General features: G+C 35.5%; 2 protein-coding genes and 2 pseudogenes across 4 annotated transcripts; 1 reads left to right on the top strand and 3 right to left on the bottom strand.

Annotated features, from left to right (window-relative positions):
- Nucleotides 1,356-8,700, bottom strand: LOC104710649 (DNA repair protein UVH3-like). Of its 3 annotated transcripts, XM_010427282.2 has the most exons (17): nucleotides 8,553-8,700; nucleotides 8,216-8,466; nucleotides 7,945-8,111; nucleotides 7,802-7,859; nucleotides 7,185-7,309; nucleotides 6,975-7,098; nucleotides 6,584-6,661; nucleotides 6,444-6,497; nucleotides 6,144-6,328; nucleotides 4,383-6,066; nucleotides 4,055-4,249; nucleotides 3,614-3,699; nucleotides 3,291-3,528; nucleotides 3,058-3,194; nucleotides 2,673-2,757; nucleotides 2,146-2,574; nucleotides 1,356-2,051 (listed from the first exon to the last, which is right to left on the bottom strand). In XM_010427282.2, exons 1-17 carry the CDS (start codon nucleotides 8,638-8,640, stop codon nucleotides 1,527-1,529), a joined length of 4,509 nt encoding a protein of 1,502 aa, XP_010425584.1. In that variant the 5' UTR covers nucleotides 8,641-8,700; the 3' UTR covers nucleotides 1,356-1,526. The 3 variants fall into 3 exon arrangements, with proteins under 3 accessions (XP_010425584.1, XP_010425585.1, XP_010425586.1); XM_010427283.2 differs by lacking the exons at nucleotides 8,216-8,466; nucleotides 8,553-8,700 and having other exon boundaries at nucleotides 7,802-7,851; nucleotides 7,945-8,031; XM_010427284.1 differs by lacking the exons at nucleotides 7,185-7,309; nucleotides 7,802-7,859; nucleotides 7,945-8,111; nucleotides 8,216-8,466; nucleotides 8,553-8,700 and having other exon boundaries at nucleotides 6,584-6,657; nucleotides 6,975-7,064.
- LOC109126374 lies at nucleotides 9,230-9,895 on the bottom strand (annotated as a pseudogene).
- Nucleotides 10,138-13,119, bottom strand: LOC109126527 (annotated as a pseudogene).
- LOC104715073 (glutathione S-transferase T2-like) lies at nucleotides 16,218-17,088 on the top strand. The gene is made up of 2 exons (XM_010432526.1): nucleotides 16,218-16,753; nucleotides 16,824-17,088. The coding sequence occupies exons 1-2, from the start codon at nucleotides 16,218-16,220 to the stop codon at nucleotides 17,086-17,088; spliced, it is 801 nt and encodes a 266-aa protein (XP_010430828.1).

Below are 25,045 nucleotides of genomic sequence, written 5' to 3'. Positions count from 1 at the left end.
AAAAAAAAAAAAAAAAAAAAAAAAAAGACTTTAGGGTTTTAACATTGTATCCCTATAAGTTGTCAAAAAAAAAAAAAAAAAACATTGTATCCCTATATAAACACAAAATCTTTGTAAGAGAAACTTAAGGTTGAAGAAATAAGAAAACAAAGTTATTTCTATTTCTCTATCATCTTCAACCTCTTCTCGTACTTCATCCCGTTTTTGGCAAAGAAACGTGCCATTTTCTTGGCAAGAGCTTTACTTGACTTGTTTTGCAAATCATTCTGCGTCGAACTTGACATTTTGTTTTCCTACAAAAACCACAAAAAAGATTAAAACATTAAAATCAGATCCTTGGAATTTCAGTTTTTTTACTTAAATATATAAAAGTTCCGCCACAAACAAACTATCAAAATCTACCGAAATAGATTGAATATATAAGGCGATTGTCAAAGAAACAAGAGATCCATCGATAGGATAAATATGATGAGAAATCCAAGGATTACTTAATTAGGACTTTCGGAGAGAGATAAGAAAACATCGATACCTCAGCCGGTAAGAAACAGCCCCGCCGCGATAAACGCCGTGACCGTCGTGTAGAAGCGGAGAGAGAACGACTTGGAGAAATTTACACAACCAACGAGCAAAGTAGTTGCCCTAAACGAAACTTGTGTCTTAGGTTTTCGAACGGGCCTCTAATGTCGGTCCATTCTAACTCGTTAATAAGTAGTTTTCTAAATTCTTGGTATAAATAGTTCTTTTTTTGAGAAAGACGGGTAATGTATGATGAAATGATGATGTTTCTTCAATTCGAAGGAATACATAAGCAAATCAAAGCACACGCTCATGATTTGTTTTGTCTTTTATTAGATGAAAGTTTAGGCGTTACTTAGAAGNAAAAAAAAAAAAAAAAAAAAAAAAAAAAAAAAAAAAAAAAGAAAAAAAACAAGGAACAGATTATACACAAAAACAAGGAATTGGTTTGCCTTAAAGAGCGATATTTAGTGTAAGAACCTTTAGCATCTAAAAAAACAATGGTTCTTTTGCATTGCTTGTTTTGATGACAATGGAACCAACAGTAGGGACTAACACTCGATTCTCTTAGCGTTAGCGTTGATCTTAAAATCATAATAGTACTAGGATGTCAAAGTTTCGTTGTTCACACGATTTCTTTTTAAATTTAAACGCCATAATAAAGAATTTCTAAAAGTTCGGGTCATATGTTTATTTCCGATCATTCTAATTGCAGAATAGTAAACGTTGATTCTGTGATTTAGTCAGGTTTACTCTCTTGTTCGATTAGAGTAATGTAGGTAAAAGTTAAAGTTTAATTAGGTTTTATAAAGAAATTGTTTTTTCTTTTTGGTGTGACATTGAGAGCCGAGAAAATCATGTATAAAAGTTGAAAAAGCAACATGTACATGAAGGTAAATCCGGCAACCCTTTCCTACAAAAACAAAAGTTGTAGCTTCAAGATTTTTATTCACATTGTTAACTTTGCCAAACGTTTTTACTTCCTACTTAGCGATATAGTATTAAATTGTTCAGCTCTTCCTTTTCTTTCTCTTCAAGAAAGGCATAGCACTTAATCCCCCAACTGAAGAATTCCCAAATTCAACCTCAACATTTTTCTCCAATGATGATGCATTATCTTCTTCATTTCGACGTTTACCTTTCTTTTGTCCTTCTTCACTCTCCATATTTAACATCTCTACATCATCCTCCATTGCATCTTCCTCTGCTGTTTCATCTTCATCTATACAGAATCCGCCACCAATCACTCTGTAATCATCGATAGCTTTATCTTCCAAATGAGCATCTCCAATCTCATCCGCTTCATCTACACAGAACCCACCTCCCGTTTCAATATAATCTTCAGAAGGACAATTGTTGATTGATGCATCTTCGATAGTTGTTTCATTCTGTGTTCTTTCTGCAGAGACATTTCCTACTCTACCTTCGTCATCATCTTCCAAATTCTCCTTAGGGGATTCTCCATGGCTTCTTGACTCGTCCAGTTCATCATCTTCTTTTGCATTGTACTTCACAGGATTCCGAGATCGTATTGACTGGCGAATGACAAATAACATAGTGAACCCACAACATAAACAACTGAAACGAGTAATATTTGTTCCATAATAAGAAAGCTAAATTAAGGCTTACCCTTCGCACTTTTTGAAGATTGCCTGCTTCTGCCGGCAACTCTACTACCTTGTCATCATCATCAGAAGTGCCGTCTGATAGCTCAAGGGGATCTTTTTGAACTCTTCCTCTTCCTCTTCCTCGTCCTCTTTTCTGGGCTCTGCCTCTGCCTCTGCCTCCACTACTAGATGGTTTTTCTAGGCACTTCCTTTTGTTTTTCACTTTCTCATTGGCTTTAGGTGAGTCTTTATCTGAAGTGTTGATATCTTCAGTTTCTTGAGGAGCAAGTCTTTTCTTATTTCGTTTCCTTGGACCTTCCTGGAGAGTATGACTCGCCACTTCTGAAGATAGACCTCCGCCAATTCCTTTGACAGCTTTGTTGATTCTTTTACTACGGATCTTTGCAAATCTTTCATTAAAGGAATAGAAAGCTTCTATCCGAAGTTGCGTCTTTGTGGAGCAAAAGAAAAAAAGTCAAATTGTCAGATTCTGTTCATATGATCAATCATATGCATATTGAAGATAAGAGATCAAATGTAGATGAAGACCTCGCGCTTTTCATACTCCTTCAAAACTGGTAGTAGTAGATCATCTGTTTTCTTGCCGTTCCAACCAAACTTTTCCCAGCATAGCCTTCACAAAAAAAGTGATACTACAGAATCAGAACTCAGGACATTGTTTCATATATTGGAAGTAGTTTATTACAGAAACCGAGCCCATCGGACAAATCATGAAAGAAATTTGGGCTTCTACTTCAGATTCGCGAAACCTTTATCACGCCCTAAGTGGCTTCACAAATATAAAGTCAAGCTATGCCATATTGTCTGAAGGAAGCTAGATAGTAGATGGTATTAGTTCGCAAACCTGGTACTAACAAAGGATGATCATATTCATACCCAATATTGATAAAATGTTTGGTAAAAAATGACTTACTTTCTAAGAACTGACAGATCAGGCTTGCCCCATGAGAAACCTTCAGTCGACCGATCCACTTGTGGATTTAAGTAGGCTGAAATAACAGCCTCACTAGGGAAAGTTGATGGAATATTCCAGTTCTTGCTTACCTTTCTCTGTAAATTTTAAATGGTAAATCAAACTAGTAGAAAGGTTTTGTCAATTTGGACCATAATAAATTAAACATTAAAGTTCAGATGAAAGAGTAATACATGTTTATCCATGAAGATTTGCTTGATTTCTTCAGTGTCATCAGTGGAGGCACCTGCGATGACGTCTTTATTATCCACAGAGCCAGACCCATGCTTCTTTACCTTCGAACCTGTTTTTGCATCAGCCTTTCCTAAAATGGTAGGATCAGGTGATTCAACCCATTCACGAAATTTCTGAAGCCCATCCTCCTCGGGAAAAGCAGTCACAACTTCAATAGCGTTGACGATACCAATACCACTGCATGTCAAAACAATTATGATATCAATTACATAAAGAACCGGACTTTGACCCTATGCGGCTAGAAGTTAAAACCTACACTAACCTGATTCCTTCTGTATAATCACTTCCTAGGAGCATTGCCATGCGGATTATTTTATCTCTGGTCAAGCCTAGCTCCTTCTCAATGTCCTGAAAAATAAAACAGGTTAGAGACGAAGAAATCACCATACAAATGAAAAACCGAATGTACGGAAAATGTAACTGTAAACAGATCAATAGAGACAAATATATCAACTTACTTACTACCGAAAAAATGTATCAACTTATTCCTGATAAAGGCAAATGTATAACTTACTAACGAAAAAGTAACAATCCATAGGACGCTACAGAAGTGCTAAAATGTTATAAAAGAAGACAAGCCACAGATAGTATGAAAGCTAATGTGAAACTGAAGAAGAAAATAACTCATCGCAGCAAAAGTAAAAAGAACTGATTTCTTAAATCCACATGTATGAAAACAGAGTTTACAGAAGGATATGCACACCTTCATTAAATATGTCTCCACATATTTGCGATCATCAAAAATATTTTTGTACACGCTCCTTGCTCCAAACAAGAATACATCAGAATCATCAGTGACAATGCCATCAACAAGGTTTAATTGTTCCATAAATGCACACTGTGCCTCTGCTTCCATGGGAGCTATGATGTATGGTATGCCAAATATTTGGAGTAGCTCCTAAGGAAATCCAAAATTGACAAAAGCATGGTGAATTTGTTGTCAAATCAAACCGAACAGAAACTTCGAAAGGGTTGCCAGAGGGCTGCATAAAGACAATTGATTCATATGTATTAGGAGACAACGGACAAACCTGGCAATCTGCAAACATCTCACTGCTCACAGATTCAGCATTCCGCTCAAGTTTCCTCTGTTCATCCCCTAAACTTACGAATTCTTGGTCGAGAACTCGAATTTCCTTCTCTATATTTGCTTCTGAAAATTCAACAGGCACACCTTTCCCTTCTAAATCTATTGAACTGTCAATATTTAAAGTGTGCTCGTTAGAGTGATTTTCCTCCATTCTTTCATTGTGTGAATCTATGTCATGTAGTATCCCTATTTGCGATCTGATGACATCACGAGAAGGGTCCCCAAATTTAGTGACTGGACTCTGGAATTTGCGTCTACTATAATCTCCCGTATCATCCATCATGATAGATGAGTCACCGTCAGCATTACCTTTTTCGACACCACCGCAAATAGCTGTGTCACCAAGAAAACCAGTTCTCTCCTCATCAGCTATGGGCATAGCAGACACTTTGACAGATTCTCCACCAAAACTTTCAGAATCTTCTTCATTGTGCTGTTTAGCCATGGTGGACAGCATGCGGCTTTGACTAGCAACATTAAATGCTTTCTCGGGTGAGATAACTGACTCTACCTTTGGCAATTCATTTCTCACATCACGGCTAAAGTTATTAGAACCAGAAGAAGGGTGTGTACCAAACTGTTTGGTAATCCCTTTCTGACCATCTGGATTGTCCGCTACAGAAGTGTTGGACAGCTCATTTATAGCACCACTGGTTTTCAAGTCTGTTATTTCGTCAAGAAATCCCTCTTGTTCAGCATCACCAACGGTTTCCCTAAAACAAAGACTATCTTGGCTTGGCTTGTCAACATGGTTTACCCTTGCTGATTGTTTTTCTTCAAGAAGGATATCCCCAGAATCCTTATCATGTAATTCAAGAAGACTTTTCTTGATAGCCTCCTGCAGATCAGCTTCTTCCTCCAGATAGCCTTTTGTGAACTTTGTTACTGTATCATTCTCGGTGGAGTTACTGGCATATTCAAAACTATTTTCTTCCCTTGCTTCACCCTCATCGATACTTATATGCTTGGGGGTATGCTGATTGCTTGAATTCACTTCAAGCTTAGTGACAGAAGTATTCTGTTCAACAGGCACTTCTTCCCAATCACTGTCAGAAGCCCATGGTGAAGAGTCTTCTTTAGGATCATTTTCTGTAGAACTGATTGTCACCGGTCCTCCAGCTGCCAACTGAAGAAACATATCATCTTCGTCATTGAGATCTTTTCCATCACCATCATGGTCAAATGATATCTCTATTGAAGATGGATTTTGCACCATGGAATCATCATTCGGGATCTCCAGGTTCATAACATCATCTTTCTCAACAGGTGAATTTTCAAGAAATTGGTCCTCAGTAGGAAAGTTCTCCCAGGCGCTGAATGTTTCGTCATTGTTAGCCAGAGAATCAGAACCTGTTCTCTCCTTTTCTTTCATCAAATGTAAGTTCCTCTGGATATCACGCGTCATTTGGATTCCCATGTGTCTGTTCCTTATTCTAAAACGCCCCCTTTCATCTTTATATATTTCAATATTTTCATCAGGATTTGTAGGTTCATCCCTATCCAACTCAATGGTGGCATCTGATTTTTTCAGCGAGGAAGCATTCTTAACGGGGACTGGCAAAGACTGCTGTGACGTATTCTTTTGGTTTTCATCATTTCTTCCTTCTCTGGCAGACACAAGTACTCTAAATAACAAAAATATCAGTTGATTTCTACTACGAAAGAACCTTATTCTTTAATAAGACTTCAAACTGAAACTCACTCTTTATCACCAGCAAAGGAAGATGAGAATATAAACTCTCTGTTGGCTTCCGAAGCTATCCTAGAAGTTTGAACTCCACCAACAGCCCTTCCACCAGCAGATCTCTGAACTTCATTTATTTCCCGACGGAAGGCTACAGTTTTAAGGTATGCTTCTATTTGCAATTCAGAAAACTTTTCAGGGGCCTATACACTCATAACAAGAGAATTACTTCCATAGTCAGTGTTCCGCACCTCCTCATACATAAAGATTCAAATACATAAATAGAGCTAGAATGAGCCAGTGATTTATGTAACTCACCTTCTTGACCTTTTGGTACTTTTGCCGGTTTTCTGCCATCAATTTTTCTCTCATCTACAAGTAAAGACATTACTAAATAATTTAAAACGTCCATGAAATTCAACATGATGCAAAAATATGGTGCAAAAATAGGTAATTACCTGAACAAGGAGATCAAGTTGCATGGATGGAGGAAGAGAAGCCAACACAGCTGGGTCGACATTCCCATCCATTACTGGCTAGAAATGTAGACAAAATATTATTAGCAGAAGACGATTGAGGATGGTACAGTATCAGATAACTCCTTAATAAAGAGGAAAAAGCGAGCACAAAATTCCAATGACATTATCATGATTCTTTTCTAAGCAAATGAAGATTTCATCTAGATATAGAGATTTCCCTTAGAGGACCAGACAAGTTGACAACTGTTGTTAATTGCTTAACTAATAAATCTTCCACTTAACCAATTTATATCCCCTGAATATAAGTGGTCTGTAACTTCAGAAACAGTAAATAAAACGAGAAAGATGTAGTACAAAGACCACAGATTACCAATAAAATTTCCTCATCTTCGTCGCTGTCATCTTCCTCAGATAGGATAGCTGCAGCTGAAGTTGATGCTTTGCTGGTAAAGATTCCTTCTTCTTCTTCTTCTGCTGCAAGGGATGCAGCCAACCTATACCAAGACAGGAAAACACGAAATGACTGCATGCAAATAAACATCTTCAATCAATATCTCAAACTCTCATTTACTCTGCTTACATCTCATCCAAATTTTCCTGATAATCCTTCCCCTGTATTGAGGAATCATGTTCCATATTACGCTTCATTTTGTTATCTAGGTCATCCCCATCCAACAAAACTCCCTTTCCCTTGGGATCATCCTTCTACAAATTACCAACAAACAAATCATAGACATTATATAAATCTCAACAATAAAATTACTGAACAAAGAGTGACGGTAAAAGAATTGACAGATTATAGATTGGCCATAAATATACCATGAAGAAATCAATACCATGTTTTCTACCAAGTGTTGAGTTACGTAAACAGATTCTATAATCACTAAACTACGAAAGATGCAGGGCCAAGGGCATGTGAAAGCAAAGAAATAACATAAACTGGTAAGACATCACAACAAAGCGTAAATAGATTTCCCAGCTCCTGGTTCATTACCGCAATATGCATGATTGATGGCATAAAACGGAACAAAAAGAATATCAACTATGACATACACAATTAGCATCAAGTTATTTTGAGTGTGTCAGTGCTAAAAAAAATCCTAACTAATGAACAAAAAGAAGTGGGATACTTAGGAACACAAATCACCTAAGGCAGTCCAACAACACCAACTAATGTTTTTATTTGCATTCACTTACCGTGGACTCTTTGATGACCTCACCAACACCTTTTCCTCCAACCATAGATGCTGGAGATCTACATCAACTAAGCTTGTTAACGCAAATTCCACCAACAAAATTGAAATTTACTGTTAAAGTTAAACCAAAATTTGATAGCTTACATCTCCTCAGAAAAACTAACCCCTACATCATCTTGCTCTGCCGAATCTCGCAACTTATCTTGCACAGAATCAGAAGACACACGTTTCTTCTCTCTATCACTATCATTCTGCTTCAGTCTTTGATTCTTAATATCTTTAGCTTGTTCCTTAAGCCTCATATCCTTAAGCTAACATCAATAAATCCCAAAAACCAAAGAAATTTACTCAAAAAACTTGCTAAATTTTAAGCAACAACACCAATTGGAAACTAGTTAAACACAGGAAAACAAACCCGATTAAGCAGCAATTTCTCAGCGGTTTTGCGGATTTTGGTCTGTGCGTTCTCACGTTGACGACGACGAGCAATAACAGTGCGTCGTTTCAATGCCGGAGTTGCTCCGTCAAAGACGAAGATAGGTTTAGTCCTTAGGAACAAAAGCTTACAAATCCTTCGGAAAAATCCGATCAAGTGTGCGTTCTGAACCATATCTCCCTTCTCGTCACGCATCGCTTTGATAAACTGTACCATCCATATACTCGCATCTGCAACATCATCAATTAATACCTTCGAATTCGAGGAAAGAAAAAAAAAAGAATACAATTGAAGTTGGATCGTCGGAGATTGTTACCGATGGCTAATCGTTTGTTGGCTAAGGTTTCGACGGAGACGCGGCGACCTACAGGAGCGAGAAGCTCCCAAAGACCTTGCACTCCCATTTTTTCTCAGTTTCTTAATTTCTTTCACCGATACTTCGCCGTTGAATCTGCCGCCATCGGAACCCTTTATATATATACGCCTTGAAGATTGACGGCGGTCAAAAGTTATACGGTATCGTTTCATGCTCTCAGGCCCGGTTTATGAGCTAACTAAACCGGTTCAATATTGGCCATACTAAGGATCTGAATGGTGACCGCGGTTTTTGTTGTGCAGGGAAAGCGGTTTTGGAGTGCGGTACGGTTCAACTGCCGTACGTGCGGTTTGCAGGACAAGTGCGGTTTATACAAAATAAGCGATACAGAATGATATTTGATTGGTGAAAACTATTTGCGGTTCAGTATTAATTGTGTGAATGGTAAAAAAAGAAAAAGCGGTGCGGATTACATATATTATAAATAAATTTATTAATAATTAGTATGTTTGTATATTATTGTAAGTTATGAATTAATAATAAAAATAATTGTATTTATAAACCTTAAATAATATAGTTGATCAAAAAGTAAATTTTTTTTTTGACGTATTGATAAAAAGTTCAACTATATAAAGATACGGTTTTTTAAAAAAAAATTATCGATTACTTTGATTTTCTCATAACATATTTGCAATAGTATCTCTTATTTGCGTCATAGCTTCTCCATCTGCTATCTTTGTTGCATCCATGTCACTTATATCATGCTCAAAATTTTGGTTGTTGTTCGTCTCAGTTGTTACACCTGCGAAATCTGCATCCGAGAAATTTGAAATCCTGATGAAATTATGTAGTCCCACTGTAGCCATTACCACTTTTTTCTGAATTTGAACATTATATCTTGGAAAATCATAGAGTATCCTCCACTTCTTCTTCCAAATTCCAAACATTCTTTCTATAACAGAACGTAAAGATGCATGACATTGGTTGAACAATTCATGTTTATTCCTTGGAGGAGGACCAAAATGAAACTGGGACATATGATATCTCACAACTCGATTTCGTGATGATCTATAAGGAGCAAGAAATCCTTGTTTGTTTGGATAACCAGAATCAACGAGATAATACTTATCTGATGGAGGCAAAGGAAACTCGGTATCACTTTGTTGTGCCATCTGCAGAACAGCTGTATCGTGGCATGATCATGGTGCTCCATTCCAGATATATGTGAATAACATATTCAAATCACATATTGCCATGATGTTCAATGATGCATTATCGTGCCGATTCCAATACATTCCTTGTAACTCAGGCTTTACTTTGACGCACACATGAGTCCCATCCATAGCTCCAACGAATCCACTAAAATATGGCCAATATCTTCAGTCTACTTGAAGTCTTTCAGGAATGCGATACAACTCTTGTCTTGTTGGAGTTTTAATATAATCACATGCTAATAACTCTGTTGCCTTAAGAATTTCCCTAAATTTTCTTTGCACAGTCTCTTGATTTCGATCAAATCTTAAACCAACATCCCTTTGAACTTCATTGTGCCCACATATCTGTAGAAACATAGCCACACTCTCCTCAATCCCTACATTTAATGTTGGTTGTAGACCATAGTTTATTTGCAACATATTACATAATGATGTGAAACATGGAAGTGACATTCGTAATAGTTGAAGACAAGCAGCATCATCTTGTTGTAGTCGACGCCAAATATTCCTCCATCCCATACCTCCATCGGTTTGCGCTGGTGCTCTTTGAAAATATCGATCATTATAAGTCAAAGCTGGTTGAATTACTAATTCTTCAAATTGTTCATTTTCCAAATTCCACAGTTCAATTCTCTCTTCATAATTGAGATTATTGAGGCCTTGTGATCGTAGTTGACATATATGAAATGCCTGAAATTCATTACAAACGACATGTCATTATACATATATTATTTTAAAAGAACAAATTACACTAAATTTAAAATAAAATTTTAACATAAATGATCCAAAAAAAAACAAATTGATAAAATGAAATTACGACAAATTAATCTTCATCTCCTACATCGCTTTGATTACTTTCATTTGGTCCTTGAGAAGTTCCCCAAATATTGAAAAAACCTCCTGGTCTAGGTGTTTGTGGCATTTGTCCACTTTCAAAATAGTTTGTGAAACCGAGACCAGATGATGATGTTTGTTGAATGATAGGTGAAGTTTCTTGTTGAGTATTCCTCATATTTTTACCTTGGCCACCAAGTGAAAATCCATACCGAACATTTACCGGAGTCGTTCCTGATGATCCGCCTTGTTGAACATTTTGTGTTTGTTGCCATGGTTAAATGTTTGGCGGTGTGCCCCAATGTGAAGCATTTGGCGGTGTGCCTCACTGTGGAGCATTTGGCTGTGTGCCCTACTGTGGAGCATTTGGCTGTGTGCCCCACTGTGGAGCATTTGGCAGTGTGCCCCACTGTGAAGCATTTGGTGGTGTTCCCCATTGTTGATAACCAGGTCCCCAAAAACCAGGTGAATTTTGCGCTTCTAAAGTATTCCCCACAGATGATGGACTGTTGGATGATAGACCTCCTGAATGTGGACTCCCAAATGAATGGCCTGTACCTAACTGTTTTGGCACATCTTGGTTATTCCGAGAAACACCAGTCATCGCTTCCAACAATTGTAGCTTATCCTCGTTGGTGCTTGAGCCTATGTCAATGAAATACTTACGCCAAAATACTTGCTCCTTAAGTGCATTAATGCAGGCCCAATAAAATCTAGTATGTTTGGGAAGGTCAAGATTAATAAATATCGCTTCTGCCTTTTTAAATTCATCGTAATCATCTTGGTCAAAACCACCAGGACGTAGTTGTTGAAAGCTTTGTCATTGGAATTCTCTATAGCCAGCAATGGTGTCTTGTATTGTTGTCTCAAAAGATTGTCTCCTACGAGTTCCTCGTGAACCACTGCCAGTAGAAACTCGTGAGCTTCCTCCAGATCTTTGTGAAGTATTCCCACGTCTGGTGGTTGACTGCAAATTTAGCCTCCCTCGTTGTTGTCCTCTATGAGCAGAATTTTGGTTCGTGTCATCATCATCAATGGTAACACGAACACTTCTTCTTCTTCGTCTTGCGTCACAGGAATTTGTGGTGGAACGTCACCACTATCGCTGTCTGAATCATCATGATCCTCTTCATCATTTGCATCTTCATTCATCAACTGTTCTCTTCTTTGTCGAGCAGAGTGTTGAGATTGAGATTGAACATCATGTAATATGAAACATCGTTGCATCACATCCCAAAATTGAGGTGGCTTTCGGTTCAAGCTTTTTGTTACTTTGCATCCCTGTAAATTTAAATTATTTAGATTCGTGATACCAAAATTTAAAACATATCTTGATGAGTAGAAGGGTTATTTTTACTTACAAACTCTTGATCCTTCCACCATGAGTCAGATGCATACATCATGGATGTATCAGGATTAACCGTGATTCCGGTTTTATGCATAAGAACCTTCCACCTCTTGTAACTTTTTTTGTATTCATCAAGTTTGTTTTTGAAGAATCCATAAGTTATATTCATGTTGAATGCTTGGTTAAATTTTTCTACCATATACTCTCTACCGATAGCAGTAGGATTCTTAAGAGTATAATTATTCATCGCAATTGCTTCGTCGAACAATTGAATTAGTGTTTTTTCGTGAATGTACGACCATTTATACTTGTGTTTGTTTTACAAATTCCGTAAATACAATGTCACTTATAATTCTTATTTTAAATTTTTTTAAAAAAGAAGTCAAAGAAAATTTACCCGTACTGTTGTTTTCGTGGGAGGAGTTGAATTTTCTGTTGGCTGATTTGAATTTGTTTGTCTAGAAGGATTTGTGTTTCTTCGACGGTTAGAAGACATATCTACATTTAAAGAAAGTCATCAATTAGTATACATTTAATAAAGTATTAATAATTTTTATTGTTAATAAGAATTTTTTTTAATATATTTTTTTACTTCCAAACTAATATATATTGTTATATATACATATACATATATATATATATATATATATATATTAGTTAGAAAAAAATTAAAGATGATATGAAACATAATGAAAATGTTTAATTGTTATATAATTAAACTAACATGTACAATTTTAAATATTCAAGTAAACTAGATTACTAAATTTTTTTAAATAAAAATATAATTAATACATTCCATGATATATGAATGTTTTAATAACCACTATGATATTTAAGTAACATATACAATAATATTATTTACTGAATAATAAGAATAATATTTTTATTAACTTTTAACTTAAAACACATATTACAACTCTATTTATAAACATGGAAACTGCACTTTAAATCAGTTTTTATAAATTTAAAATCTAACAAATCATTTAAAAGTGTATTTTTCATTAATTCAGACAAATCTAGGTTTCTAAATTTTAGGTTTTATAAATTTAACAAATCATTTATAAATTTTAGGTTTTGCAAAAAAACTACCTAAAGAAAAAAAGATATGAGAATGATAAAAAAAAAAAGACATTACCTGAAAAGAGTGAATGGAGAAAAGAGAGAATCGAGAGAGAGAGAGAGGAGAGGAGAGATAATTTAGTTTTTGTTAGAGGTAGTCTCGGACATATATATATATATATAGTACAAGATAATATTTAAAAAATCTATTAAAAAATGCATTATCATTAGCGGTCTGGAAATCCGCTGGGTATTGCCCAATGTATTTTTGAAACGCGGTCCAAAGCATTTATCTGCTTCAAAATCCGCTTTTTGCTTTTTTTTTTTTTGAAAAACGCATATTATCCTCTTTTTTCTGATTGGCTTCACATGTGCGGTTTTGTTATTATTTTTCCGAAAACCGCGAATTATGAGCTTCTACTCACGGCCTGAAAAGATCTAGCAACCGTTGTTTGTGTTTTTTTCCCTGATGTAGGCCCAAATCTTAAGGGCATCTCCAACCCACCTCTATATTTGCTTTTTAACTTTATTTTAGAGTAAAATTTACTCCAACTTATCTCTATTTCTACTTCTATAATAGAGATTTCTATTTTTTCCTCTATATATAGAGGAACTCTATTTTTTCCTCTATAATAGAGTTGAACTTTTTTATTTACAAAATGATCCTTGAACTTTTAACATTTTTATATTTATGATCAAAATAAATAAATTATATATTTAATGGTCCTTAAACTTTTAACACTTTTATTATTTTATATGATGCAATGTATTTCTTTTAATAAATGTGATATTTAAATAATATTTATGAATGTTAAAAATTTAAATAATATCATAATTTTATGAAAGTTTTACAAATGCTAAAATAAATGGATTAGTTTGCAACTTTTATAAGTAAAAGGTATTAATAGTAAAATAAAAAGGAATCTCTACAGAATATTCTTTTTTAGAGGAAAAAATAGAAAAAATAGAGGTATCTATTGGAGTAAAATTCACCTCTATTATAGAGTTCCTCTATTTTAGAGGTAAAAATAGGGAAAATCATTAGAGATGGTCTAAGTGGATACATGCATATATATATTTAGACCTTCTTTATCAGTGGGTTCATATCCGGTATCTTAGTGTTTTGTTGCCAAAAAAATAAATCAGAACAAAAGAAAAAATGTAAGGGAGGTTGTTATATAGTATACCCATTTGTGATCTAAGAGACGCTACGTGTCAGCTTGGTATTGGGTGGACGAAAAAATAGAAAAGGTGGAAAAAATTTTTTTTGCTTCACATTTCTTTCGTTTTCTTTCTCTCTCTCTCTCTTTCTCTCGCGATTGCGAGAAAACGAAGAATTATATTTGGAATCGTCTGGGTGTGGAGGAAGAGGAGTTTGCTGTCGGAGGAGATGCTCATCATCGTGAATTGATGAGTCAGCTGTGTCCCATCGCAATATTTTGATTCAATCGTGAATCGGCTCTGATTGCATGTAGGAGAGGCGATTTGGAATCGTGAATCGTGAATTGGGAGTCCACTCAATCGGAAGAGATTGAATCAATTGGAAGCAAAGGGTAAGTTTCTCAATTCAATTACTGATTGAATCAATCACGATTAGTGTTTGATGATTAGGGTTTTTTTATTTTGGATCGAAAACTAGGGTTTTTTGATGTTTCTTAATTAGGATTCTTGGTGTTCATGTGTTCCGTTTTGATCATTACTTTAGCAGATGAGTACTTTTTAACTCCGGTTATGATGAATTTGAAAAGATTTGGCCATGAATGTATCGCAAAATGCTGATTAACGTTATTAACTTGATTCAACAGAAGCTATTTGTTGTTTTTGGTGTTGTTATTTGTGTAAGCTAATGATGATCCGTTTTGGTTAAGTTTAGATAATGTCTGGAGATGGATATGTAATTGTTTCGGTTCTTGACACATGATTGTTTTTTGTGTTGTTATTAGTTGTTTTTGATGTTGTTATTTGTGGTAGCTAATGATGATTTAGTAAATGTTTATGTTCTTAACACATGATTGTATAATTTTAGAGTACATTGTTCTTGTTCGATTTAGCTTGTTCATGAATGATTAATTTTATTTTGAATTTGGGCTTCATTAACCGCGGATCTGTCTTTTGTTTTGAGGTTAAATGGACAAACATGGATTGATGCATTGATGAGTATAGACTGTGAAGGATCTCTTGAGTATGGACAAATATGGATCTCTTCGGCCATGAAGGAAGGTAATCATCATCCTAAACTTTTTTGCATTTAATTGGTGTTAGTTGAAGCTAATGTTTGTTGGTTGTGATAAATAGATTTAGTACTGGCTAGTGTAGGTATTAGTGTAGTCTTTGATGTTATAGCTTTTGTTTGTTGGTTGTGATAAATAGATTTAGTACTGGCTAGTGTAGGTATTAGTGTAGTCTTTGATGTTATAGCTTTTGTTTGTTGGTTTTGATAAATAGGTTTAGTAATTGCTAGTGTTGGTATTAGTCTAGTCAGTCACTGATGTGTTAGTTGGTTGTGAAGATTTTTAGGCCTTGAATGGCAACTAGATTCAACAATTGTTTTTGGATTTTGTTTTTCAAAAACCAATTTTTCTCCATTCAAGATTTTACGTTAAATAGATTCCCTAAAATATAGGAAAACTAGTTTTTAACTTTTCTTTACAAATATTAACAAAAACTAGAATCCACATAATTAGAGATTTTAAGGAAAACTTACGATTCTTAATATTTTTTATGTTTCTTTATGTAATTAATTTTTAAAATAACTTTCTTACAAAAACTAAAATCCCAAAAATCAAAAACCAAAAACTAAAAACCAAAATCTATAATCTAAAAACCATTTAAAAACCATCTTCCATTCATGGCCTTAATGTGTGGTTGTTCTAGTTTAGGTAAACACTTAATTTAAAAATTTAAACCAACATAAATATAAACTAAACCTTATAAATTCAAACACAGACAAAACACAAGTCCTTCTTGCTTTAGCAATCTCTTGTTTTTCGATAAACACAAACAAACACATCTCCTTCTCCCTTTAGCAATATGGATCCAAACACAACCCCTTCTTGCTTTAGGAATCTCTTGTTTCTCATTTAACAAAACACAAGTCCTTCTTGCTTTAGCAATCTCTTGCTTTTCGATTAACACAAGTCCTTCTTGCTTTAGCAATCTCTTGTTTTTCGATTAACACAAACAAACACATCTCCTTCTCTCTTTAGCAATATGGATCCAAACGATTACATGAATCCATATCGTCCCATCTCTAGCTATTTGAATCTGTTGCAAATTCAACCTGATACCCAAAACCTCGATTACTCTCCTTCTCTAAGTCCATGTTCTGAAGCTCCATCTTCACCTGCATCCTCCCCACAAGAAAACCGCAAGTCAAGGCAAGCATGGTTACCAACAGATGATACCATGTTGGTCAGCGCTTGGCTCAACACTAGCAAGGATCCGATTACTTCCAACCAGCAAAGACTTGCATCCTTTTGGGCAAGGATTGTGAAATACTTTACATCCTGTCCGAATGCTGTTGGTCGGCCAAAGAGAGAGGCGAGTCACCGTAAGCAGAGGTGGGGGAGGATAAACGACTTGGTGTGCAAGTTTGTTGGATGTTATGAGGCTGTGACTAGGGAGAAGTCTAGTGGACAGAATGAAGATGATGTGATGAAGTTAGCACATGAGATATACTTTAATGATCATGGACATAAGTTTACCTTGAAGCATGCATGGCTTGTCTTAAGATACGATCAAAAATGGTGTGCCTCCACATCTATTAAAGGTAATGGAGTGAAAAGGGGAAGAGCGAGTATTGATGGGTCTGAACAGGATGCACACCATCCGATTGATGTGGATGAACCCATTGCCCCGTCCTCCTGGTGTTAAGTCTGCCAAGGGGAAGTCCAAAAAATGCTCTAACACCCAACCGATTGATGTGGAGGAAGATGGGAAAGCTTACTTGGAGTTTCAGTTGGATCGAGTTTCGAAGATGTATGAGATGAAGCAGAAGGACTTTGAATTGAAAGAGAAGGAGTTCGCTATGAAGAAGGAGCATATCAAGCATGTGATGCTTGAAAATCTGATTGCTAAATAGGATTCACTAACTCAATCAGAAAAAGCTCTTAAGGAGAAGCTAATTGATGACATGATGTCATCAGGTTGAATCCGAAATATGTTTGTGTTTTTAGTGTTCTAAGTATTCAGTTATAATCGGTCATGACCACTTGTGGAATGATTATTTCAGTGAAGATCCTACTTCCCCTCCCAATGTTTTTAGTATTTTAGAATGAACAAGCCATTATTCATTGGTATTGTGGATAAGCTTGCAAATGAAGTTCCCTATTTCAACAAAGAAGAGATGCTACCGGAAGGTAGGGTCTGTCAACATTGCAAAAGTGTACAATAGCAATTCGTATGATGGCATATGGTTCTGCAGCTGATGCGTTTGACGAATACCTCCGACTTTCTGAAAGCGTGGTGCTAGCATGCTTGGACAATTTTACAGATTTAGTCGTAAATTTATTTGGAGATGAGTACTTGAGAAGACCCACACCAGCAGATCTTCAAAGACTACTCGACATTGGCGAGTTTCCCGGATTTCCCGGCATGATAGGAAGCATCGATTGTATGCATTGGGAGTGGAAGAATTGTCCCACCTCATGGAAAGGTCAATACACCCGCAGATCTGGAAAGCCCACAATCATTTTAGAGGCGGTGGCTTCGTATGATCTCTGCATCTGGCATGCTTTCTTTGGACTACTAGGTACATTAAATGATAGCAATATTCTTGACCGATCTCCAGTCTTTGATGATATTTTGCATGGTCGAGCTCCTAAAGTTAAATACAGTGTCAACGGACATGAGTATAAATTGGCTTACTATCTGACGGATGGTATTTATCCAAAATGGTCTACTTTTATCCAATCTATTCCACTGCCACAAACTCCAAAAGCTGCTTTATTTGCGAGACAACAAGAAGCTGTGCGTAAAGATGTAGAGAGTGCTTTTGGAGTTTTGCAGGCTCGATTTACCATAGTCAAAAACTCGGCTCTTATTTGGGATAAGGTAAAAATTGGGAAAATAATGAGAGCGTGTATCATACTGCACAATATGATAGTAGAGGACGAACGAGATGGGTACACTCTGTTTGATGAAACTGAATTCCCACAAATGGAGTCAAGTAGAGCTTCAGAAGTTGACTACATGCTTCCAACACCCATGCCTTCATGTGTCGCTACTATGCTCAAGGATCGAAAGGATGTTCGTGATCGAGAAAAAAATAAATGCTTGCAAGATGATTTGGTTGAGAATATTTGGGTAAAATTTGGAGCAAATCAGTATGAAAATAAATCATTCTCTCTATTTATGAATTGCACTTCTATTTTAATATGTACTAGATAATAACCCGCGCTGGTAGCACGGGAAATTTTTTTTATTTTGTTATTTGTTAATATTATGTTTATGTTGTATCATTCATTTACATGTTATATAATATAGTACTATATGGTGAATTTTGATTCATATTAAACTACTAATAGGTAGGCCTGGAAACTACTACCGATACCTGTATTGGATCCATTTTTCGGTTTGTATTCGTCCCGAAAAAAGGTACCCGCAGCTTTAGGGTCGAGTGAAGGGTATAATAATTATATTATCCATGAATAATGATCAAGTATCAGATATTAATTTAATTTTTGAGCATCTCGTTACCCGTCTCATTACCCGTTTATTACCCGACTCATAAATACACGTTAATATTTTGTAGAATAATATTAGCAGCATGAGGAAATATTTATGTAAATTTGGATTTGTTTGTTACAAAATAATAGTAGAAAATTTATTAATTCTATACATTTTATAAAATCATATATTTAATTTACTTAAGGTCATACTCTGATTTTGACCCGTAGTTGGTACTACTATTTTGGTTTGGTGGAATATCAAATTCGTTAGTTATACATTCGGTAAAGCCAAAAAAATCCAACAAAACATGTATTGACCCGTGATTTGGTATTACAAATTGATGTAATCGTGTTTAGAGATCTTAATATACCAAATTTACAAATTGAAGTTATTGGTATAACATGTTGTATATTAATTTTATAGGTGAAAATTACAATTAGATTATGTTTATTATCAATATTATACACTTAGTATTGTTTATATAGTGAATATTGTGTATAAAAATTTAAGTTTTAGCCAATTAAATAGTTTGTTATTATTTCCTAAAATTTATAAAACAATAAATAGAGTTTTATTATTTTGTAAACAAATCTAAACTTTTTTTTGTTAGTTATTAGAATAAATAAAATATAATAGCATTTTTGTAATATGTCACATTAGAACTAATTAAATTTTTAACAACATAGCTTAAATAAGTATATAGATATATTTTAAAAATATAAACAATGTTGTATCCTAATTTTAATATATATTTGTTATTATTAAATGATTTAGATATGTAAATATTTAATCTTAGTTTTATAAATAAATTTAAGTTTTATATTTTTTTAAATAGTTTGTTATTGTTTCCTAAGATTTCTGAAACAATAAATAGAATCTGTTTAATTATTTTATTACATAATTTCGAAATAATTTTATTATTATTTTATTAAATAATTTCGAAATTATTTTATTAATGATTTCTTGTAATCTAATAAATTAATAATTACTATTTTTTGGATAATCATTTTCTGGTTACAACAAATTAATATTAAGATTCTGTTATTATAATTGGTATTAATATACAGTGGTATTTTATGTAATATTTTACATGGAGTAGGTTTATTTGTTTAAAGGATTGCTTAATAATATAATAGAGATATATATATATATATTATATTTACAGTAATGGATAACAACCGATAGTGGATTGATGTTTTCTTGTTTTGGTGTTTTCATATTACTATTTGAAACTTGTAACGTTCATTTAAATTTGGTCCATTTCGTTTCAAGTTTCAACAATGAGAAGGGTTGCTCCGAGAAGAACATCGATTCGATTTGCAGCGTTGGAAGGTCAACAAAGAAATGCAATAGAAAAACGTGGTTATATTGGAGACAAAGGTACATTTTTGCCTTCTTTCATATATGTCCTTGCAGACTTTTATTCTTACAAGTTTGTTCTGTTTCAATCTTGGTAGGAATCGATTTCAAGAGTGTGTTTTCAATAACCTCAACGCCATATATTTTCAGTAATGGTCACCAAATTAGCTTCAATGAGGCACCATGCAGCCACTGCATCCTTGGCTAAATTGTTCCTTAGTGGGTTGAGCAACATCCTTCTCTTGTTGATATACAAAGGATATATGGTTCTGGTTCTGCTCTTCCGACCACAACCATTATCTTACCTTTGAAGAGTGACAAAGTGAAGTCAGTGAAAGAACAGCTTTACAACGTTTATCCTGAGGTTCTGTTGTTTCTTTCAAAGATCAAGCTCCTCTCAGTCAAAGAACACTGCAAAGATCTTAAACTCCGCACTGTGAACTCAATCAGGATTGTTAGCGAGACTAATTTTGTGACGAGGAAGAACATTGATGCAGAATCATACACAAAACATCTCTCAGCTTGTGGAAAACAATACTGTTACTCAGGGCCGGCTCAAAATGTATATAGACCCAGTGCTATTTTAAAAAAAATAGCTAAATATATGAAAGTTCGTGTAAGAAGAAGAAGCGAAGTTGAGGAATGTGAGATAACTTTGGCTTTTCCATTTAGAGAGCGTCCATGAAAAAACTCTCCTGGTATCTACGCGTTTTTCCCACCGAGATGGTAACAAACTTTCCATTCATCATACAAGCTGATTTTATCCTAGCATCGTCTAGAGAATTATACTATTGTATGATAAATGGAACCAAGGGATTCTTAACTGTGTCCCGTCTGCTTTTGTGAATGCATTCAACTACTTGGTGAAAAAGACCGATGCTCTTAGGTTCTTGCCTGTTGAGCAATCTAATTACGTGATGTTGAATTATGTCCGGCAAGGGTTTCGGCAGAGCGAAATGTGTCTACCAGACTCTGAGAAGTCAACCTCTTCGATTTCGTTCGTATTATTAAGTCATCTTCTCTTAGGTTTGGTTTTTGGTTATATTGCCCCAAAAATATTAATTCCTAGAAGAAAATAATTTAATCTTTCTCTTTGAAGACAAGTTTATCTTCCTTTGTAGTCGTCTGGTTTTGTAAATACGTCTCCAATTTCCTTGATTAAAAGAAATCAAACTTTGTGCTTTATATTATATATAGTGGTTAACTCAACCTAATCTTTATTATTATGTCAAAAAAGAATTTATTCTACTATAGTAACAAAAAGAACAATACTTGGGTTCACCCCTAGGGTAAACTTCTCCATTCACCCCCTTATAAAATAAGAAAATAAAATATGTATATATTATTATAAAATTAAAAAATTTAAACCGCTCTTTAATAAACCCAAACCGACATATATAAAATCTAAACCCTAACCATCTCATTTGTGAATCCAAACCGACATATAATTTCATTTTAATTGTAAAATCTAAACCCTAAACACCTCATTTGTAAACCCAAACCGACATATAATTTCATTTTAATTGTAAAATCTAAACCCTAAACACCTCATTTGTAAACCCAAACCGACATATAATTTCATTTTAATTGTAAAATCTAAACCCTAAACACCTCATTTGTAAACCCAAACCGACATATAATTTCATTTTAATTGTAAAATCTAAACCCTAAACACCTCATTTGTAAACCCAAACCGACATATAATTTCATTTTAATTGTAAAATCTAAACCCTAAACACCTCATTTGTAAACCCAAACCGACATATAATTTCATTTTAATTGTAAAATCTAAACCCTAAACACCTCATTTGTAAACCCAAACCGACATATAATTTCATTTTAATTGTAAAATCTAAACCCTAAACACCTCATTTGTAAACCCAAACCGACATATAATTTCATTTTAGTTGTAAAATCTAAACCCTAACCACTTCATTTGTAAACCCAAACCAATATATAATTTTATTCTAATTTTAAAAATCTAAACCAATCCAATATTTAAATTTCCTTAATTAAAAGTATACAGAATTTGTTTCCTTAATTTAATTTGCTTTTTAATTTAATTTTGATTTATTTTTAAATGAAATATTAGATGGAAGATTCTGATTAGCTGAAAGAAGAGGGGGTGAATAGAGATATGCATACAAAAACCCAAAAACCCTAAGGGTGAACCTAAGTATTTTTCTAACGAAAACGTAGTAACAATATGCATACAAAATGGTAATTTATTAAAACCCGAAAATAAATGCTTTTCGCTTTGTCTTAATTTTGTTTTTAACGTCTTCTTTTATATATATTTTTTTCTTCTTTTTGGGGTAAATTAAAACATTAAACCCCTAATCATTGATCACCCACAAGATCAAAACAATTATAATCACAAAAAAATATGTTTATATTACGTATTAAGTATATATTGGTCAATTTTGTTAATGTCTTTACCCAATTTGATAGTACTACGTACGGATCGATGCTTAGAACATATCTTATACAGTATATTTATTAATAAGTACGTAGTTTTGAGATCACACCGCTTCACATTACACCGCTTCATATTACACTGCTGTAGATTGGAAACTATTCACCGTCGTTGTTAACGATGCGTAGTACGACGATATACACACGTTTCATATCATACACATAAAATGGTGTATTCTTATATTTTTATTTCATTAGAATAAGGACTAAAATGTCTTAGGAAATAGTAAAACAAGTTTTCTCAACTTCCTCTTTCCGAATTGTTCTCCAAAAAACTGTAATACGGTTTCGAGAGTTTGCCTATATATTTGGAATTGGATTGATGTCTATTACGACTCAATTATCAAGTTTCTATTCTCTCATTTTTATTTCTGACGACCAATTTCATACTTAAATATGGCAACTGCTTTCGAATTCCGGCGAACCTCTGTCACCAAGCAACGAGAGTGTCTCAATTCAGCCTCCTTATCCGGTCTGCAAATCCCAGACGACAGAATTTGCGTGCTATGATTCGCTTCTTTCCTCGGTTGTGGGGCATGGATAATACAATCACGGGTCGTATTGTGGAACATGGTCGAACACAATTCTTGTTCCCATCCAATGAAGCACTTCTTCTGGTGTATCGTCGTGGCCCTTAGAGTTTTAGTGAATGGATGGTGGCCATGGAGCCTTGGCACTCTGACATCCCAGATGCTAACCCGGTCTCAATCAACTTTTGGATACAGATACGTGGTATCCCTCTTCAGTTCTTTAAGCCACCAATGGTGCGTTACATAGCGGAAACGTTGGGCACAGTCCTGGATTCAGAATTCGATGATAACCAGAGTGGAACGGTAGAGTATGCTCGAGTCTGCGTCTAGAGACTTTTAAGCCAGCCTGTGGTCTTCCAAAGATAAATTAAGTTTGGTGATGAGTGGGTAATGGTATCTTTCAAGTATGAAAGATTAAGGAACTACTGCTTCCGCTGCCATTCTCTGTGTCATGACATCTCTGAGTGCACTGAAGAAGCCCTTGCAGATGAAGATGCCAACCTTCCACCACCAAACCACAATGCTCTCGTCAATGCTAATGTTGCTGCGGTTCCATATCCTCTAAACGCTCCACTGATGCCTGCTAACAACAATCTCCAAATGGAACATCAGCAACATCTTGCTCTCCCACCTCCACAGCAACTGCAAGTGAATATGTCGGAATTGGTCCCTGTTAATAGGCAATTTATATCTATAGGAGACCTGCGGAGCCTCTATCATAACTATACAGCAGTGGCAGATCCCTCAGAAGTAGAGGCCCGACGCGGAGGACTGATTCTAGCGTTAGAAAACTCCGGAAACCGTATCCTTGACGCTGTTACTCGACCCCTTCCATTACCAGCATCACCACAGAGGAAGAGGAGAAGGACGTACTCCCCAATGGATGCAAGCTCATCAACTAATGACACTAGAGGCGTGGGCCTGGTACCGCCAGACGCTCAATGAGGATAGCCAGTTGGAATTGTCAGGGAATGGGGAAGTTCCCTACAGTTTGACGCCTAAAAAAGATATGTCGTCAGTATCCCTTGGACGCCCTCTTCCTCATTGAGACGAAGCAACCAACAAACTATGTGTCTGATATCGCGGTTTCCTTAGGTTTTACTAAATTCTGTATTGTACCTTCTCAAGGTTTGAGTGGTGGTGTAGCTTTACTTTGGAAACCCTCGATTGATTTAACTATTTTGTACCATGATGTAAGGCTTGTAGACTGTTATATTAATGACAAAATCTCTACTTTCTACTTGTCTTGTATTTATGGTCACCCTGATCCTCAATATCGATCAGAACTGTGGGAAAGACTAAAACGAACTGCTGTGAACCGATCTGAAGCCTGGTTAATGGTTGGTGATTTTAACCAAATAATGAATAACAGCGAGAAGATAGGTGGTCATGATCGTGATAACTCAACTTTCTGAGATTTCAACGACTTGATACATATTTGCGATATGGTTGATCTGAAGCATACTGGCAACAAATTCAGTTGGAGTGGCCAGAGGAGTATAGTCCGTAATGGTATACGGGCAAAAGAATTGATACAGTGCTGCCTTGATCGAGCTTGTGCCAATACAGAATGGTTTTCTTATTTCCCAGCATCAACAGTCATGTTTTTGGAACCAATCTGTGACAACCCGTCCCGTGGACCCCACTAGCCCACCGCTAGCCGTTCAACGGACTCCAAGCTGGCCCTGCAGGGCATCGATCCTAACCCATCACTATGAATATCTAAATCCACCAGTAGGTTATTGGTGCGCCAGACGTTCCTCGAACCCTAGTCCTCACCCTTTAACAATCTTCCCACAGGACAAGTTGCCACCAATTGACCTGCAGATTAATTGGTGGCAACTTGTCCTGTGGGAAGGTTGTTAAAGGGTGAGGACTAGGGTTCGAGGAATGCCTGGCGCACCAATAACCTACTGGTGGATTTGGATATCCACAGTGATGGGTTAGGATTGATGCCCTGCAGGGCCAGCTTGGAGTCCGTTGGACGGCTAGCGGTGGGCTAGT

Source organism: Camelina sativa, chromosome 9 (assembly GCF_000633955.1).
Source record: "Camelina sativa cultivar DH55 chromosome 9, Cs, whole genome shotgun sequence".
Classification (NCBI taxonomy): domain Eukaryota; kingdom Viridiplantae; phylum Streptophyta; class Magnoliopsida; order Brassicales; family Brassicaceae; genus Camelina; species Camelina sativa.
This window is presented reverse-complemented; position numbering and strand designations above follow the sequence as displayed.

What these genes read in the sequence shown, in the direction of transcription:
- LOC104710649 (XM_010427282.2), bottom strand. Translation starts at nt 8,640, where the DNA reads ATGGGAGTGCAAGGTCTTTGGGAGCTTCTCGCTCCTGTAGGTCGCCGC. An exon ending in AGAAATTGCTGCTTAATCGG is followed by an intron (nt 8,112 to 8,215) that starts GTTTGTTTTCCT and finishes TATTGATGTTAG; the next exon opens with CTTAAGGATATGAGGCTTAA. An exon ending in AACTTGATCTCCTTGTTCAG is followed by an intron (nt 6,498 to 6,583) that starts GTAATTACCTAT and finishes CTTTACTTGTAG; the next exon opens with ATGAGAGAAAAATTGATGGC.
- LOC104715073 (XM_010432526.1), top strand. Translation starts at nt 16,218, where the DNA reads ATGGATCCAAACGATTACATGAATCCATATCGTCCCATCTCTAGCTAT. An exon ending in TTAAGATACGATCAAAAATG is followed by an intron (nt 16,754 to 16,823) that starts GTGTGCCTCCAC and finishes GGGTCTGAACAG; the next exon opens with GATGCACACCATCCGATTGA.